The 18778-nt window shown below is 44.0% G+C and overlaps 1 protein-coding gene across 32 annotated transcripts in view; it reads right to left on the reverse strand.

The window, feature by feature from the left end:
* KIF1B (kinesin family member 1B) overlaps nucleotides 1-17788 on the reverse strand; it is an 88374-nt gene extending 70586 nt beyond the window's left edge. For 27 of the 32 annotated variants that reach the window (XM_039367606.1, XM_039367630.1, XM_039367629.1 and 24 more), the window contains exons 1-2: nucleotides 17561-17780; nucleotides 11035-11209 (exon numbers count right to left, since the gene is read on the reverse strand). In XM_039367606.1, the coding sequence (XP_039223540.1) occupies nucleotides 11035-11140 (106 nt within the window). In that variant the 5' untranslated portion in view covers nucleotides 11141-11209; nucleotides 17561-17780. Of the gene's footprint in view, nucleotides 1-11034; nucleotides 11210-17560 lie in introns of all 32 variants that reach the window. The other 5 variants (XM_039367632.1, XM_039367631.1, XM_039367639.1 and 2 more) reach the window with 2 other exon arrangements.
* Between the last annotated feature and the right edge of the window lie 990 nt (nucleotides 17789-18778).

An 18778-nucleotide genomic window follows, 5' to 3' on the forward strand; every position in this document is an offset into this window, starting at 1 on the left:
TTCTGAAAGCCAATCCATAATTCAGGATCTTTTTATCTCCGTATTATAACATGCATTTCCAAATGGGTTGAACTGCCCAGGAGTCCTTGAGCTTTTTGTGTCAGCTTTTTTGTGGGTCTCTGATGGAGGGGGAAAGGGACCTGGGTCTTCATCATCATAGTTCAAAGAAAAATTCCCCAATCCAGAAGTTCTCAGTAGGATGGCCTACTTTTTGACTTGGCTTATCCGTACGGCTCCTTGCTTTCCGTTTTTTTTTTTTTTTTTTTCAATTCTGACTTCATTTGGCTCACTGCAAATTTATGATGTCAAAAGTTACCCGCCATATGCCTCTAATTGAATTTGATTCATCGTTGTGCGGCAGCTTCTGAATAACCGATACTGTCAGTAATTGCTTCTTTGACTTCTTGTAAGTTTATGCTTCTGTCCTCGGCAATAGTATCGGTTTTCTAATGAGGTCTCTCTTTTTTAATGCTTTTTGATTTTTCCAAGCATTTTTTCCAAGCATTCCAGTGACTTATCATCGGGTATGTTTGATTATTTTATTATTTGGGGGCAGGTGTTTGTTGCTGTTGTGAGCTACCTGGAGTTGTGCCTGACAGAAGCTGGGCCGTGCAAACAAGCGAAGCCCCATCCGTGGGATGGAGACAGCACCACGCCTTCTCCGGTCTGCGGAAAAACCTCCCTCCACGGAACCGGTCCCTAGTGCCCAAAAAGCTAGGGAGTGCTGGCTTAAAAGAATGTATGAATGCATTCTGGAACAAAACACTTTTTAACAGGCTTTAAATTTCTGGTATCTTGCTCATGATATGGCACTCTTCTTTCAAACAATTTCAGAGTTTCCACGCTGCTGCTGCGACAGCCCTATTGCGATGCGGTCGTCCCGTTGTCGGTTTCCTAGTCCAGACCGATTACTTCAGTTTGGATGCACAGGACCCCAGGCTAATAGTTTAATTACACAGATCCTTAGAAAAGGAGACGGGGAATCACAGGGAAGAAAGCGAAGACCTGCACTAACCGCTTGCGTGTTGTTCAACAAAATTAATGTGTTTATCTGGAATTTGAAGGGGGGAAAAAGCCAACATGGCAATTAAGTCTTCTGTTTGCAAACCGCCCCTCAAATGCTTTTGTGTTACGACTATAATTAGTTTCCATCACTGTGGTGCTAAAAGCAACTTGGAGCATCATCGCAGTTAACCCTGGCCACCTGCTTCAGAGAACACCACAGCCTGAGTAGCGTTTGAGGCTGCACTGTAATTTTTTTATAGGACTGCTTTACCCTGTGCTATATTTGCCCCTCGGTAGAATTTGCGCTCGCCATTTGTTAAAAGTGGAAGACTGGGTTTCATTGTCTCAAATACCAATCATTGGGGCTGGGTTTCCCTGTTGACGGACATGTGATCATCCTTTCTTGCCTAGCAGACTTTAGAGGTACAGACCCATGGCCCCAAAATACAAAATAAAGGCCAACATCCATCATTGGTGGCAAATGAAAAATTGGAACACAGATCTGTTTCTCTGATTTTCTCGATGTCTTCTTGTTGGGCTGTGTTTGACTCGAATTATGAGCAAGTCCTCCCTAAAGCCAGCATAGTAATAATAATAATAATAATAATAATAATAATAATAATAATAATAATAATAATAAAAAGTTGGAAGGGACCTTGGAGGTCATATAGTCCAACCCCCTGCTCAGGCAGGAAACACTATACCAGTGATGGCGAACCGTTTAGAGACCGAGTGCCCAAACTGCAACCCAAAACCCATTTATGTATCGGCGGGTGCCAGGTGGGCGTGGCCCATTGGGTGGGCGTGGCTTCGGTGATAACGGCAGACTGGGTAGGACTAAAAAGTTCAATCAATTCCAACTTTTTGAGATCTTTTTTTTTCCTGCAAGAAGTTGAAATTGATTGATTGAACCTTTTTTTTTTTTTTTTTTTTTGCACACGGCAGCGGAGGCCTAAAGTGAAAAGGTTGTATAAAATCCAGCTGAAGGCCTAGGACTGGGGCGACGGTGCACATGCCCAGAGAGAGGGCTCTGCGTGCCACCTGTGGCACACAGCCCTATACCATTTCAGACAAATGGCTGTCCAATCTTAAAAACTTCCAGTGTTGGAGCATTCACCGCTTCTGGAGGCAGGTTGTTCCACTGGTTTATTGTTCTAACTGTCAGGAAATTCCTCCTTAGTTCCAGGTTGCTTCTCTCCTTGATTAGTTTCCATCCCTTGCTTCTTGTCCTGCCTTCAGGAGCTTTGGAGAATAGCTTGACTCCCTCTTCTTTGGGGCAGCCCCTGAGATACTGGAAGACTGCTCTTGTGTCCCCCTTCGTCCTTCTCTTCATTAAAGTAGACATACCCAATTCCAGCAACCGTTCCTTAATTAATTATGTTCTCTTTCAAGATGTTGGCATATTCTAATGGCACCCTCTGGGTGTCAACCAAGCTAATTCTCACTACTCATGGAGGGGAAAAGCCAGAAGCATTAGCTCTGAGAAGAAGTTCTTGAGAGCTGATAGAGAGAGGGGGACGTCCTCCATTCATTCTCAGTTGCCATTAGCTCATCCTCTTCTTGACCTACTTTTATTGAACCCGGTCATCATAAGAACGGTGATGCAACTTTGAAGGACTCTCATCCTGTTTTTTCCGTCATACGAGCAGAGACAGTCAGACTTCTGCACGGGATAAAGTTTTGAAGATGGTAACTGCTGCTACTTCCAATTGTTTCATAAAGACGCTCCTCGGTTGGCTACCATTATTCAACAGGCGGAGGATGATCAAGGTCTTCTGATCTGATAGGTGGGAAAGGCAGGCTGCGCAATAAATGAGGTGTCCAGCATCACACCACGAGTCAAGGGGAAGGAAGAATGCAGACCTGAGTCATCCAGATCTACAGTAAGTGTGGTGAAGTGAGTGACTCACATTACGTCCAGGCAGAAGCTACATTTAGCTCCGTGCTCGGGCAGAAAAATGGTGGCTGATCTTGCCGCTGTTCAAAAGTGTGACAAAAGAAACTTCAATAAATTTTCCAAGCCAACCTGTACTTGATAAGTACGGGTAGTCCTCAACTTACAACAGTTCGTTTAGTGACCGTTCGAAGTTACAACAGCACTGAAAAAAGTGACTTTCAACGGTTTTTCACACTTAGGACCGTTGCAGCATCCCCAGGGTCATGGACTCAAATTCAAATGCACATTTATGACGGTCGCAGTGTCCTGGGATCCTGAGATCCCCTTTTGCAACCTTTTGACAAGCAAAGTCAATGGGGGATTCGTTTAACAACCTTGCTACTAACGTAACAACTGCAGGGATTCAGTTAGCGAGTAAAATGGGGCAAGACTCATTTAACAACGGTCTCCCTCAGCAACAGAAATCTTGGGCTCCATTGTGGCCGTAAGTCAAGGACTAGCTATGTATTCAAAACACACCCGCTCCAATCTATTCTATCACACAACCTGAGGTGGATATCTATTGGTTATATTCAGCATTAAAAGGAAAAAGAATAAGAAAGACAAGAAGGAGTAAAAAAAAGCAGCAAAACAAGCTTGAAAGTGCCAAATCACATGCTCTATTTCAGTGGTTCTCAACCTTTTTAATGCCGCGACTCCCCAACCGGTCGTAAGTCGAGGACTACTCAACCGGTTGTAAATTGAGGACTACTCAACTGGTGCAGCACTGTTTGCAGAATGGGACTTTTGGCGGGCTCAGCAGGGAAGAGACAGCCTGGACAATTCCTATGGGCTTTTGAAAGCCAATAGTATTAGACTCTGTTCAAGAGAGTCTATTCCATTGGCTTTCAAAAGCCAATAGAATAAAAGGGAGTAGCACAGCTAAGGAAAAGGGGGGGGGGGGAACGGCGGACTGCGTTGTTTGACGACCCCCATGAAATGGTCGTTTGACCCCAAATGGGGTCCCGACCCACAGGTGGAGAACCACTGCTCTCTTTGGAACCTGGAGTAGGCTCTTCCTCCCCCTTCCCCCCCCCCCGTTTTAGGTTACAAAAATAATCTGAATTAAAATAATCTGAAAGCAGAGTTCATGTTACTTCGGAACAAATGGGGGAGAAACAGACTCTTCCTGGCTGCAGAGAGGTAGTTGCTTCCCAGCAAGGCGGACTCAAACAAAGCAAGCTCGGCAATACATTTATGAGGTGGCTTAGCCTGGAATCTGGAATCCTGTGAGTTTATCCCCTGGCTTTAGGAATGGTCGTTTTTGTACCAGGAGGAGAAAGGAGTGGACTGTGCAGAAGACGAGGAAGGCCAAAAGCTGCTGGAAAAGCTCTCATCCTCAGCTGCTCTGGCAGAGCCAGTGGCTATAAATACCCACCTTGCAGCTGGCGTTTCAGGAAAACCACATGTCCACAGTTGGGCCTCGACCTGAGTAAACCACTAGAAGCTACAGCCTGCATTTCATTTGGGGTCTTTGTTCTCCAGCGGATGCTGGACAGTCTTTGTAACGGGGCCCACCATTTTTAACGCAGGGCTCTTGTGTCCTATTCGAAATGGAAGATTTGCATGTGTTTAGCCAAGCACGGGGAGAGGCAGCTCTCACATCTGGATATTGGCTAGGATGGAATGCAGGGCAAAAAAAAGAAACCCACTTCATAGGGGAAAAAAATGAAGCCCAGCTTTAAACAAGGAAGAGAATGTATCCAGAAACGGATTCACAATCAAATGATTCTTAGTTGGAAACCGGGTCAACATTCTCCACTGCCAGCTTTTCCCAGCTGCCTACTCAAAAATGCAGCCCTCTTGTTTTATTCTGCTCTGAAAGGACAGAAGAATAGAAGGCCGAAGTTCACATCTTGATGCATCGAATTCAAGTTTTAACGGAGCTTTGCATGGCTGCATTCAATCGGCTTCCAGATTTTTAAGATGACGGAACGTTAAATGGCAAAAAAACTTTAGCCACAGCTTCCCTTTTTGCTCCATTCAATTTTCTCTCACAGAGAAAACAAAACGAAACAAAACACCACAAAACAAGACAAAACCAGGTACTATCCTGAACTGACCTCGTCCGGGCTTAAGATTTCAGGGAATAGCGGGACTACATGCTAGACTGGGGAAGTCAGTGACAAATTCCAAGAGAAAAATGGCAAACCTTTTCTGTGTTATTAGCAAGAAAATTACAAGGGTCTCTCTAGGACTAGTGAGGTTCAGTGAAAAGGGTGTTAAGAGACCCAAATTTGAGTCCACCTTTAGCCAATGACTTTGAACCAACCACTCTCCCAGTCCTGCTTAATGAACAGAGTATTGGGGGGGAAAAAATAAGAGGAAGGAGTAGTGCACGCACACCTGGAAAAAAAGGAGGGGCAACCAACCAACCAACCAATAAATAAATAAATAGCTAGACTTGACTTGAAGGATGAATGAATGCTTGTGCCGTATGATTTTTAGTTTAGTTTACTGTAGTGGTTCTCAATCTGTGGGCCGGGATCCCACTTGGGGTCGAACGACCATTTCACGGGGGTCGCCAAACAACGCAGTCCGCCATTTTTTTCCCCCTTTTCCTTAGCTGTGCTACTCCCTTTTATTCTATTGGCTTTTGAAAGCCAATAGAATGGACTCTCTTGAATAGAGTCTAATTCTATTGGCTTTCAAAAGTCAATAGGAATTGTCCAGGCTGTCTCTGCCCTGCTGAGCCCGCCAAAAGTCCCATTCTGCAAACGGTGCTGCACCAGTTGAGTAGTCCTCGACTTACGACCGGTTGAGTAATCCTTGACTTACGACCGGTTGGGGGTTGCGGCATTAAAAAGGTTGAGAACCATTGGTTTATTGCATTGCTGTATGGTATTGCCTGATCGTTAAACTGCTGTTCTATTTACTGTATCCCTGACTCTTCTCGGTGGCTTGCTTTAGGCACAATTCTGTCAAAAAGAGAGTACATAAATATGCAGGCGCACACAACCCAGTGTAAAATCACTTCTCGCGTCTCAGCAACTGAAGAGGCAAGAAAAGTCCAGCCTGTGCCTGGAAGCGCTTTTCCGTTCAGAAGGCGGAGTGTTACATCTCAGGTGATGAGAACAGAAGAGAGTTTGGGAGGAAAAAAGGCTAATTATTCCCCTTCGTGCCACATTTGGCCATTATCTGAAAAGGCTTTTTTTTTTTTTCTCCGTTTTTCTAGACACAAAAGGTGCTGTTTTTGAACAACTGAGTGATCTGAAGAATCTCCTGGTCCGGTAATAATCTTCCCAGTGCCAAGATTCCTTATTTTAGGACCGTTTGGGGATGCCTGTAACTTGAGAAGAAAATTGAATAGCTGTGTACGGCTGGCTGCCAGGTAGCCATTTTAATCTGCAGCGCCCCGGATGGCCTTAAGATAGCAAACTGCTTTGTATCATCAGGTCCATGTGAGAATTTTATTTGCTCTCATTAGTAATATTTCAGACAAAAAAACCCCACCTTTTTCATTTGAGAAGGTATTTACCAATGACCTATCTTAAATTCATGGATATACAGGGAAGAATTCAAATCACAAAGAGTTCTAGAGGCCAAGTTATCTGCTATACTTCCTAAAAAAACCAACCCCAGGATCTGTTCAAAGCAGCAACTATGTCCTTCAAGACATGGCTTGTTTCTCTTCTGTTGCTTCAACCCTGAGATAAAGGGGGTTGGCACCCTCCAATCTCATTGCTTTAACTTTTTCAAGCAAATTCCGTAACCACAAAGACAAGATACAGAGAAAGCGTTTACCTTTTAAAACAGAGAGAGGGAATTTTTAAAACCTTTAAAAAAAAAAAAAAAAAGCAAATGAGATTAATAAATTGCTTCCCACTCATTGTACTTTTAAAAGGACTGCAGTGTTTGAGGCAGTGTTGCTAATACTGTGCTCAATGCTTTATAAGCTATTTCAATGGACTACAAAAAAAAACTAAAGAAAAAAGAATTAGGGTCCAACTAATTATCAGCATGGGAAGCAATTTTAAAAAAAAAAACAGTAATTAGAAAAAAAAAGTGGAGAGTCACACTGTACCCCTTGACCTCGGAAAATATTTTTTAATTTATATCAACATTAATTGAATAATTCAATGAGCTGGGCTTGTGGGGAATAATAGCCGTTCCTTCCAACTGCTGGATTTCAGGCAAACTGTTCTATCTGATTTGGAAGCACAAGGCCAAATTGCCTGGGAGTGGAAGCATAATTGTGGCATTTCAGCTGCTGTCATATGATTGAATAACATTCCTTTCCAATTGGCTGGACTTATTTGTTGTGTATTATTAAAGAGCTGGGAGCTGATTCACCAGAACGATCTCATAAAAGGATCCTGTATTCCAGAGCTCTCTTCTATACTGCTTTTCAAAGAGGATCCAATTCTCTTCCTAATGGAAGAAACTGACCAGAAAAAAGGTGGAGGTGACATCAGGTGGAAGGTACAGAGTCTTCTGCCTTTAAGAGCAGAACAAAAAGTATCTCTAGAGCAGGGGGTCTTCAAACTTAGCCCTTTGATGACTTGTGGACTTCAACTCCCAGAATTCCTCAGCCTGGGAGTTGAAGTCCACAAGTCATCAAAGGGCCAAGTTTGAAGACCCCTGACCTAGTTCCTAACTGAGCGAGAAGGACAGAGACAAAGACGGTTAGTTGCAACTGGGGAAACTGCATACTGGCTAAAGACAAAAAAGACCCATCAACTTATGCGCATTGGTGAAGGGAGTTGCCACAGAAGTGTTGGTTCAAACATACCATCAAATGACAGTTTAGTGCAGTGATTCTCAATCTGTGGGTCAGGACCCCATTTGGGGTCGAATGACCATTTCACGGGGGTCGCCAAACCACGCTGTCCGCCATTTTTTTCCCTTTTCCCTAGCTGTCCTACTCCCTCTTATTGGTGGCCACACCCACTTGGGGGTCACCACAACATGGGGAACTGTATTATGGGGTCACGGCATTAGAAAGGTTGAGGATCACTGGTTTAGTGCAACAAAGAACCACCTTGAGAAATCGGGGGGGGGGGGGGAACCTGTCACCCTGTGCTGATTTGGTGCAATCATGCTTGGCAAATTGGTTTAATCCAAGCTGGATTCCCAACCCAGAAGCAAAAAAAAAAAAAGTCAAGCCCAATTCTGCAGACTTTGCACGGGCTACAGCAAGTCGCTATGAAGAGCATCCTGTCCCATCAATGCAACTGAAAATTGTCTCCAGATATTTGCTTTTCTCAATGTATTGAATTTTTCATGCTTCAGATAGAAGTGTGAATTTAAGGGGGAAACCACCACTTAACAGAATGAACAGAATGAATCTGTTGGGAGTTGGAAGGGACCCTTGGAGGTCTTCTAGTCCAACCCCTTGCTCAGGCAGGAAACCTTATACCATTTCAGACAAATGGTTGTCCAGCCTCTTCTTAAAAACCTCCAGGGATGGAACACCCACAAACGTCTGGAGGCAGGTTGTTCCACTGGTTGATTGTTCTCGCTGTCAGGAAATTCCTTCTTAATTCCAGGTTGCTTCTCTCCTTGATGAGTTTCCATCCGTTGATTCTTGTCCTGCCTTCAGGCGCTTCGGAGAATAGCTTGACTCCCTCTTCTTTGGGGCAGCCCCTGAGATACTGGAACACTGCTATCCTGTCCCCCCTCGTCCTTCTCTTTGTTAGCTTAGACATACCCAATTCCTACAACTGTGCTTCATATGTTTTAGCCTCCAGTCCCCTAATCATCTTTGTTGCTCTTCTCTGCACTTTTTTTTTCTCTAGAGTCTCCACATCTTTTTTATATCGTGGCTTGAATAAACCTGTAAACAGGCAGCTCCAGAATCCGTTTTTACAATCCCACGGCTAGACGATCTCCTACAGGCGATTCCCACCTCACTCCCCCTTTTCAGTTCTAAAATCCCCACGGCAGCATCCTTCAACTGCGTAACATCTGCAATCCGCTCCCGAGTGCCCCACAGGCAGGCTTAGGCTTGGTGCCAACATACCAGTTTCCTTATGCAGTCAGAGCATGTGATTTCAGCTGGACTGCAGGATTTCACTGTAATAACAAAAATCTGACAAAAGGAAGACGCCTGTCACGCGCAGGGAAAGATTACAGCAGGTATGCGCCTCGGTGTCCTCGACAAGTTTCAAATGAGGGATCAATCGGAGACCAGATTTCGTAGGGATGAATCCCTTCCAGGTTTTTTTTCCCCTCCAAACAGGACAAAGGAAAATCATTGGTTAAATCCAAGGTTCTTTGTCAGAAGAGGCAACTTTCTTTTCTGCTCCAAATCAATGTTTGCTAGAAATTTCAAGATGAAGAATCCTGATTCCCTGCTGAATCCTACAACATAGTGCTAAATTCCTGAGGAGCCTGGAAAGCATAAGCAGCCGTATCTTGGAAGTAAAACTACCTTTCCTCTTCCATTTACTAATCATCTGATAATCTTTCCCTAAGATTCTCTTCCGCCCTGCATTCTTGGCCTGATAGGGATCTGATGTGGCAATCCAAGAATCCAATAGCATTCACGTGCAAATGATTTAAAAAGTTTTTGGCAAACATTACTTCAAGCATGTATTTCTATGTCATTCCATCCATTTCCACTCAGCGAGAACATCATAAACTTTTTCTTTTAAGAAAGCCTTCAAAGCCATAAACAAAGCCTGTGAAGATGGCTCGAACATCCTGCAAACTCTCCTATTTTCCTGTCCACCATTTGCATCTCTGACCCCTGCTTTTCATAACTGCTCTCTTTCTGTACATTCTTGGCATATTTCCCACCTCACAACATACTCAAGAGACTCTGGTTGCAAGTTTTAAGGAGGTCTCGAAAGCTATTTTCCCACAGTTATTAATGATCCAAATAAGTCTGACCACCTGCCATTTCGGCCCCATTTTGTCTTGTCTGCAGACAATTCAGGAAAAAGCTACAGATCTTTGATCCAGGAGAAAGATCCAAAGGAAGGTTTTCTCACTTAAAGAAAAAATTGGCTTCGTCCTTTGTGCTTTCTCTTTTTAAACTTTGCTCCTCGCATTTTCACCTTCAAGAGACCATGCTGAGGGTGACAGCCCCAACTTTAGAATCTTATATGAAAAAGGAAGCGTCTGATACAAAATAGCAATGTTGGCAAACCATTAAGGGCAGGAGGAAACAAGAAGAGCCACTTGTAACACAACAACAACAACTCAGGCCGAAGAAAGCTACAAGCTTACAGAACAGGCTGGGCGTTCTTTAAGTGCTATCAGATTTTTTTTCTCTCTGCAACACCAGACATAGGACTAAATCCTAAGAAACACAAGGAGAAATATCTTAATATTAAAAGCGGTTTGACTGTAGAGCCAACTCCCAGCAAAGGATAGTGGAAATGTCCCTCGCTAGCGGTCTTTATATGAATGAAACAGAGGAACCTGCAGCCGTCTGGGTAAATTACAATTTTCTATCATTCCAGTCAGGGTAGTAAATGGCCAAAGATATTGCGAGTTGTCATTTGGAAACATCTGGAGAACCAAAGATTGTTCATCCTTAAAGAATATGAAGGCTAAGCTATTGGTTGGGAACACACTTCTAGTTTTCCTGAGATTAAAATACACACACACACACACAGAGAGAGAGAGAGAGAGAGAGTGACACAGGTTTCCTATTTCTGACCTACAGGGTCCCATCAACTGGCAGATGGAAAAAGAAAAAGAAAAAAAAGAACAGAACAGAACAGAAGGACATCCTGAACATTAGGCTTACAAGCCACAAAATAGCATCAAAAATGCCCAGGTCAGCAAATCTTGTTCCCCAGAATACCTCGTGGACGCGTCATCCTGCTACTTTCCAAAAAGGAACTTGCACAAGATGGCCAAGTCGCCTTTGCTAATGACAAGGAAGTCCCTGAAGCATGTGTGATTGTTTTCCGCTCCTTTCCAGACGGTTACGGATGAGGAAAAAAGGCTGCCAGGTAAGATATAAATCATTCCAGAGCAACAAAAAAAAAAAGGAAAAGAATACAAGACTGCCACAAAAAAAGAAAAGAAACTTGTTTGAATGATTGTCAGTGACATTATCTATATGCAGTACCAACAATTTACTGAGAGTCCCGGAAGGGAAAAACCACACTCTTATTAGAAAATTAAGCTCGACTTACTGGTTGAATTTCCTTGCATTTGGATGATGCATTTGGACTCTTTGCTGGTCTCTCGGGAATTAAAAGGTCTGACCCGAACAGCTACTTTTACAGAAGCTCCTGACATTTTGATGGTCTCTTGGGTGCACTCCAGAAATTAAAATTCAAGGATTTCCACAGGGTCTTCTAGTGTTAGCTTTTAAAAGAGAAAAAAAAAGAGCAGTGATTTTTTTTTACAAATACGTATCAGATAAACTGCCATTTATATAACCAAGAATGTTTGATGCATACACAACACAAATAACATTTCCTCGGCATGTAAAACAGTGAGATTATTCACACTGCTCTTTTACCAAGGAGAGAGAGAGAGAGAGAGAGAGAGAGCGAGCGAGCTAGTTTTGATGACTGACATCACTCATGACTCAGTCAAGCTTTAAAAAGATAGCCCTTTTCTGTACAGCTTGTTCATTTAATTGGTATAAGTGGCAAGTATAAAAAAATCCAACACACCTCTAGGGATTTTTTTCTAAAAAAAAAAAAAAAACAAAGACAAAAAAGCCTATGCAATATCTTTTAGTCTTTCTCCTTAGACATTTCTACGTTCTGCAGAGGACAGCGATGCTGCAGAAAATCAAACTAAACCATTACACTCTCTCTTCACAGAAGTAAAAATGCATTTTAGCTGGAAGAGAAAGCAGAATGGATATATGTGGGCAAATGAAAATGTCGTCCCCAAAGCATTTCAAAACAGCTGATGTGGTATCGGATAAAAAGCAAAATAGAGGCTTAAAATAGCATACAGTATCCTGCACCGGCTTCATTTGTTCATTGTGTTGACTGATACGGTCAGTATCTTTTTAGCTAACAAGCATGATCCGTATCTTTTAAGATCTATCATTACTCCTGGCGTGAAAAATAAACATTGGAAGACTTATATAGGTGCTTATTTATTGTAGATTTTTTGGTTTTTTTTTGGACATGCCAGAAAAAGAGCCAGACGCTATCAAATATTCCAGAATGTATACAGGAAATCTGCTGTTGTCCTTGCATTTCAATATGTATGCTCTTGATGCAGACAGCATACAGGAGTACTTATGGATACTCTTAATGTGAGATAAGCCCAGAAAGTAATGCTTTAAGCTTTGCAGCCATTTAAGGCCTCTAGCTCTTAAAATGCCTGAAGTCCCTCCCCAAATGTATCTGGCTCCACCCATTTTTTGGCACAGGGTTCTATACGGGCAACATAACGCCTGGTGCAGTCCTTAGGCCAGGGGTAGGCAACCTTGGCTCTTTTATGACTAGTGGACTTCAACTCCCAGAATTCCCGAGCCAGCCATGCTGAGGGGAAAGGGAGAGGTTTCCAAGCTGAGCCAGGCTGGCTCAGGAATTCTGGGAGTTGAAGTCCACAAGTCATAAAAGAGCCAAGATTGCCTACCCCTGCCTTAGGTTAACAGAAGCTGTGTAGCACTGCTAGGAAAAACGGTTTTGGCAACATTGAACCATTTGACAGCTGTCACACAATTGTGTTCGAGATACTTTGCCCCATCTTTAGCCATCAACTAATAAAGATTGCTCCTTCAGTCTTATTCCTGGCAGTATGCTAAAATAAGACTACTTTACATCTGTCCAGAAAGTAACTATGTTAGTAAAACAGATGGGAGTTTGTTTCTTCTCCAGCCTCTGATCCCAACTAAAGGATCTAGGTTGTGAGAAGAAAACACCATCATTTGTGGAGTCCTTGTACATATGAGGACGTAAGTGGCTCTTTTGTTTCGTTGGGATTTACTGTTTCATGCTGTCGGGGTGAATTCAACTGTTTTGTTGAGTAATGTAAATAACTCCAGGTAGAAAAGACGGTCTGGGTCTCTCCCTTTCCCCATCCAAAAGTTTCATGCAAATATGTTTCATGTCAATTAAGTTGCAAAAAGGTGGTGGTGAATTGGGATAAGGGAGTCTCTGAGAGATTTCTCAAATATAACACCAGCATCAGGTCATTATTTGGAAAGAATTCAGAGAATAGGAATCCCCTTATTACAGAAACATTTCAAGTTGGAAAATACAAGTTTAGGGTCATTGTCAAGGAAACAAACTGGGGAAGGGAGTGAATTAAGAGAACAAGAAACTGAATCGCAGAAATACATCCCCAAAAAACTAAATAAGATTAAAAAAAAATGTCTCTGGATCTAAGCCCTAAGCTTACCAAATATTCTTTCTTTGATCAAGACATTTCTCTTCAATTGTATGAAAAAGGCACTTTTCCCCACAGACACAAAAGCAGCCATCTTTAAATAATCAGAAAACAGTTGAAATATCTCCAAAATGAAAACACTTTCTAGCTTAGCACCTAAAGTCTAAGCGCTGGGTTGCTACTCGCTCAAGTGACGCCAAAAAGAGCCAAAGTCAGTTTGAAGGAAATGTGGATTTTCTTTGTTTCTAAACCACAGCTGACAAAACTATAGGGGCTCCAGAGATTTCAGGTGACAGTTGCAGAATCTCTATCAGCAAGGTCATTGACTAATGCAAGCTTTCTCTAGAGCAGTGTTTCTCAACCTTGACAATTTTAAGGCATGTGGACTTCAACTCCCATTGCTGGCTGTGGAATTCTGGGAGTTGAAGTCCACATGCCTTAAAATTGTCAAGGTTGAGAAACACTGCTCTAGAGTAGTCATATAATTACAGCGTTCCCATAACTCTATTCCGAAGACCTGATAATGCAGCAAAGATAATAAAATATAAACATGTCTAAAGGCCAATGCCTGTGGAGATTCTCAGTCACCCAGGTCTCAAAGGTGTTTTTCCTTTTTCAAAAGGCCACTGGACTGTATTTTTCCTTGAGAAAGGAAAAGAGGAAAATGTTTCACTTCTCCTTCAAGAAGCTTCATCAGTTCTATTTCATCCATCCGCCATCAGAACTGATGAAACCTCTTAGATGAGAAGTGAAACCTCTTCTCCTCCTCCTCCTCCTCCTCCTCCTCCCTCCTCAAGGAAAAACAGTTCAGTCGCCTTTTCACCAAAAAAGCATCTATTGAGACATGTCTAAAGGCACGTATGATAATGGAATTAACCGGAGGGCAGATTACAACTGTCCTGCCAAAAGCAATTCAAATGATTGGATTTGTGTAAGTTGCTTAACTGGGACATTTAAAGAGCCAGAGTATCGTGCAACCCTCCCCCCCTCCAATGCCTGAACATTTCTGAAGCAGAATCAGTCCCCAAAATAACCTGTGGTTCTCTGGATTAGGCCAGGGGTTACTCTGAGCCAGGCTGTCATGCAAATGGAAAAGGTGAACTCTCCGTGCTGACCTCAGGCTTATAGACAGTTCTACAAAAGTGGAGCCTATCCCAGGAAGCCTAGTTTTTACAGCTGACACACACACACACACACACACACACACAGAGTGAATATGCAAAGGACTAACAAAGGGGCAGAAAGAAGATGGGGGAGGCTGCCTTTTGAAAGAATCCCAGTACAGCACCAGGACAATGACGATGATAACAAAAGCAGGCAGCGTTCCCTTTGTGACGTTGGCTTGTTAGAAGTTTTAGGTCCTTTGATCAGTAGAACTGCCCTTCCATCTTATTGAGTTAGGTTGCTATATGTTTCCGTGTAAATGAAAGGAGCAATAGCAAGCCTATGAAGGCTGTCAAGTTTGGGATCCATCACAAAATCCATGTTTTCGTAAAGCTTATACTGCTATGGAAACAGAGCGTGACACAGCCGGCTTGTGTGCAATCTATTAAAAGGTACTCCAACGGAAATTAATGGAATGGGCTGCTAAAGGTATCTGACAACGGCTTAAAATACCTTTCATTCCTCTTTCTGTAACCGTAGTCACAAAAGAAACACAATAAATAGGGGGGGGGGGAGAATATTCACAGATTCTGCTGTGAGGGAGGAAACCTGGCCAAGGCTAAGAGAAAAATAATAAAAACGGAGGGAACTGAAGAAAGCTGGAATATTTTAGATTCAAATGAAGAGATCTGCTTCCAGAACTATCACGAACATAAACACACAGCTTAGAGGGACAGCTAATCTACCCCCTCCAACCCCACCCTACACAATTCCCCGACAAACCAAACAGACAGCGTGGAGTGAACAAACACACAAGGGGTGACAAAAGTCTCACAAATTCCAGGGAGCATTTTAATTGAGCGACTCATCGGGTCGTTCTTACCATCCTGCCATCCTATCCCTGACAGAGCTCCTGGAAGACTGTCGGATCATAATCCCAATATGGCTGCCTCTATAATTGTGCTGTGCTGGATACTGTCTAGAGGAAGGGAGGACACATAACAAAAAGGAGAACACCTCTCTTTAGGGCTAAAATAGTTTTAAACAAAAAGCTGGGGGGGGGGGGAGAGGACGGAAAAGGACAAAAGAGACAGTTTGCTGCAGTTCCCCCACAAATCACTGTAAGGAATCAGGTTCAAGTTAAGACTGATTAACTTGAGCAGACGGGAAAAAAAAAAAATCAGCCTCCAACCCCACCCTGCTTCTGAGATGAGATGGAGTTTAGGCTGCAGCACTGTGGCTCAAGGAGAAAAAAAAATGTAAGCTGGAAATAATCAATTAGGAGAGATGGGCCCAATCCAGAGCAGAGCCTTCAGCACAGTGCTGAAAGGCAGAGGGCTCCATTCGGAAAAGTCATGAAGAATTTCTCATCAGTTCCCCAATCTCAAAGTCTCAGTTTGACTGACAGATGTTGATTGGAGTGTGTCGGGGAATGTATCATTTAAACTTCCACACTTGGAACTCTAACCAAAACACAGGAGAGGTGGAGGAAAGGGGTGTGTGTGTGTGTGTGTGTGTGTGTGTGTGTCCCATTTCACTGGTTTGGGAAGCTCCCCTTGCCAACATGTTTAAAAAAAAACAACACCAAAAAAACACAACAGGCTGCCACAAGATCTCGCCATAGCTGCAAAAAAGTCTCCAGGGGGAACATGAAGTGGATAAAAGGAATGTGGGGAAGGGGAGGGGGAAAAAAACCCCTGTGAGGACTCTACAACTGGAATTGACGGGTTGAGGGATAAAACACCAGATTCCTTGAAAAGAGAAAGAATTCAGGAAACAGGCTTCCTCCTAAACTTATCAAAGTAGAAAAAGCTTAGGCAAAGAAATTGCTGGTAGGACATGAATGTGTGTATGTGAGTGCGAGTAGCACACACAAATACTGACCCATAAACAAGAGGCAGCCTTGTTTATTCAAAATGGACTAGTGGGCTTATAAAAAGCTAAAGAACTATGATGCAAAGGCATTAATAACAAATGCAAACCTGCACACAGTAAATGCAGATGCACCAATTTTGTTGAATCTGCACACAGCTAAAGACATGGATTATATTACTGGGGTAATACGCCCACCTATTTGCCCCCAAGTTATCGGTGCCACATCCCTAAGGGTTTTGCACGCTAACCTCTCTAAATGCTTCAGTCAACTGCAGGTTTTTCAAACCAACAGGCCAGGAACAAAACAAGCACACCAAGGAGAGCTCAAACCTTACTTAGGAGTAGAACTATTTTGGAGATACAGGTATTTCTTTCCGTGTAGAGCTCATAAAATAAAAAAGACAGCTTTCAAAAGGCTTGATTACAATTAATTATTAGTATAATCACACTTCGGTTTCACAGTAATTATATCTACCCCATATATATATATATGTTGAGAAATTTAGTATAATTTAGTATAAAAATTTAGCATTTTTAGTATAAGTAAAGACTACGTAGATAGATAGATAGATAGATAGATAGATAGATAGATAGATAGATAGATAGATAGATAGAGACAGACAGACAGACAGACAGACAGACAGATTACTGAAATAACACACGTTTGTGTTGTGTCCTGGCAATGAGGCAAGAAAAGATGTTGCAAAATGACCCCGTTTATTTATTATGATGGGTTTGCTCCGAGATCAGACCCTGGGAGGGTGGGAAAGGGGTACTGGGCTGAAGCCTGGACTACAACTCCCATCACCTCACAACAGCATCTCCCACCCCTCCAGAAGAGGCCACTAAGGAAAATCCACCGTCCTCATCCTCCAACTAGATATTGCTATTTTTATTTTATTTTTTTAAAAGCCAAACAAAATTTGCTTTCCCTTTGGAAGAGACGCATCTTGACCGGGGAGGAGAAGACTTTTAAAGACAGGGAGGAAAAAAACAAAGGAGAAGAAAGAAAAAAAAAAGGGGGGGGGATAAATCAAGGAGGAACCATGATGGTCTCCATGGGCAAATGCCTTCCATCAGGCCAGACTCGCCATCATTGGTCCAGGGAGGCGTTGGCTGAGGAGGATGGAGATCGGACTCGGGTCCCTGTTTCTGGAGGACTCCAACCCCATCATCCCCGGCCAGCCCCGGTGATGGGCGTTGCAGCCCCGAGGCATCTGGAGGGCGCCAGGTTGGGGAAGGCAGGTGAGCAGGTGGCTGAGAGGGGAGCACAAGCCCCGCCCCTAACAGCGGCGGCTTCTCCTCAGGTCACGTGACGCGCTCGGGCGTACCCACCGCCTCCCGCCCCCCCCCCCACCCGGTTTCAGCTCGTTTTTTTACCTCAGTGCAGGGAAGGGCGGAGCGACACCGGCGCCACGGCGAAACTAACGGCTTCCCGGGAGGTCGCGACCGGCGAGGCAGCTAGCGGGGAAGAGGCCGCCGCCGAGCCCCATTACGGAGCTGCCCTCCCGGGATGGCGAGAAGCAGCCAAGGCCCCGCGCGGAGGAACGAACCCCTTGACAGCACCGCCGCCGCCGCTCTACTGACAAGGGAAAGCGACGGAGCCGCTCTCCCCCCACCCACCGGCGTCGGGCCCCGCCCCTTTCTCGCGGCGTCCCTCCAATCAGACGCGGGAGAGGGCCGCCCGCCTCCCGAGCTCGGCAACCGGCTTCCTCGCGGATAGGTGGCCGCGCTTGTCCGTCTCAACCCTGAGATGACGGCAAGGCTCAGAAGGGGAAAGAACGCCTCCGCTGCCAATCTCGGAGCGCCTCTAAGCCAATCCAATGAAGGGCGGGACGTGGGCCGCGAAGCCAGCCAATGAGCGTTCGAAGAAGGGATGCGCTTCTCCGCTTCAGTCTGGGAAGTCTCCTTGGGATTCTTTTAAGCCGGCGGCGTAGGAATGCCTCGGCGGCCCATCGCGCGGAGGGATACATTCGAAGGGGGGGCGATTGGGCATAGCGAGGTATAAAAGGGGAGCGCCGCGGTCCTTTTTTTTTCCTCTCAGGTTTACTGGGGGCGCTGAGGATTGTGGGAAGGCTGGGTGAATTGATTTGGGAATTGATTCAGGTCAATTAACGGAAAGCCGTGACGAAAGCGACGGAGAAAGAGACACACAAGCATATTAAACGGCGTAAATTAAAAGTTTGACCATCGCTGGCCGGCTTTGTTTTAAAATACACGGTCCTCCAAAGCGAGCAAATGAACGTCTGAATGCAGAAAGTGCCTTTGGCAGGGGTTGTCAAAATCAGCAACGCTCCTCCCTCATCCAGGTTTATGATGGGCTGGGATTACACAACCCATTAAATGGAGAAATTGCAAGTGTGCCACTGAGAGGAAGATGATGTGTAGGAAAATGGGATTTTTTTTCCCTTCCTCCGCCTAGGAAATAACTCATCCACATTTAAATTTACTATGAACAATAAACCCTTTGGAATGTTTGCATGTTTTTCTCTTTTTTTGCATGTTTTTTTCTTTTATAAAGGCAGGTAGTCCTAGACTTACGTTCACTTAGCGACCAAAGTTACGGTGTCACTCAAAAAAAAGTGACTTGTTTTTCAC

The sequence above is a fragment of the Crotalus tigris genome, unplaced genomic scaffold, assembly GCF_016545835.1.
Source record: "Crotalus tigris isolate CLP2741 ecotype Arizona unplaced genomic scaffold, ASM1654583v1 scf7180000020588.15403103151:6194809, whole genome shotgun sequence".
Lineage (NCBI taxonomy): Eukaryota > Metazoa > Chordata > Lepidosauria > Squamata > Viperidae > Crotalus > Crotalus tigris.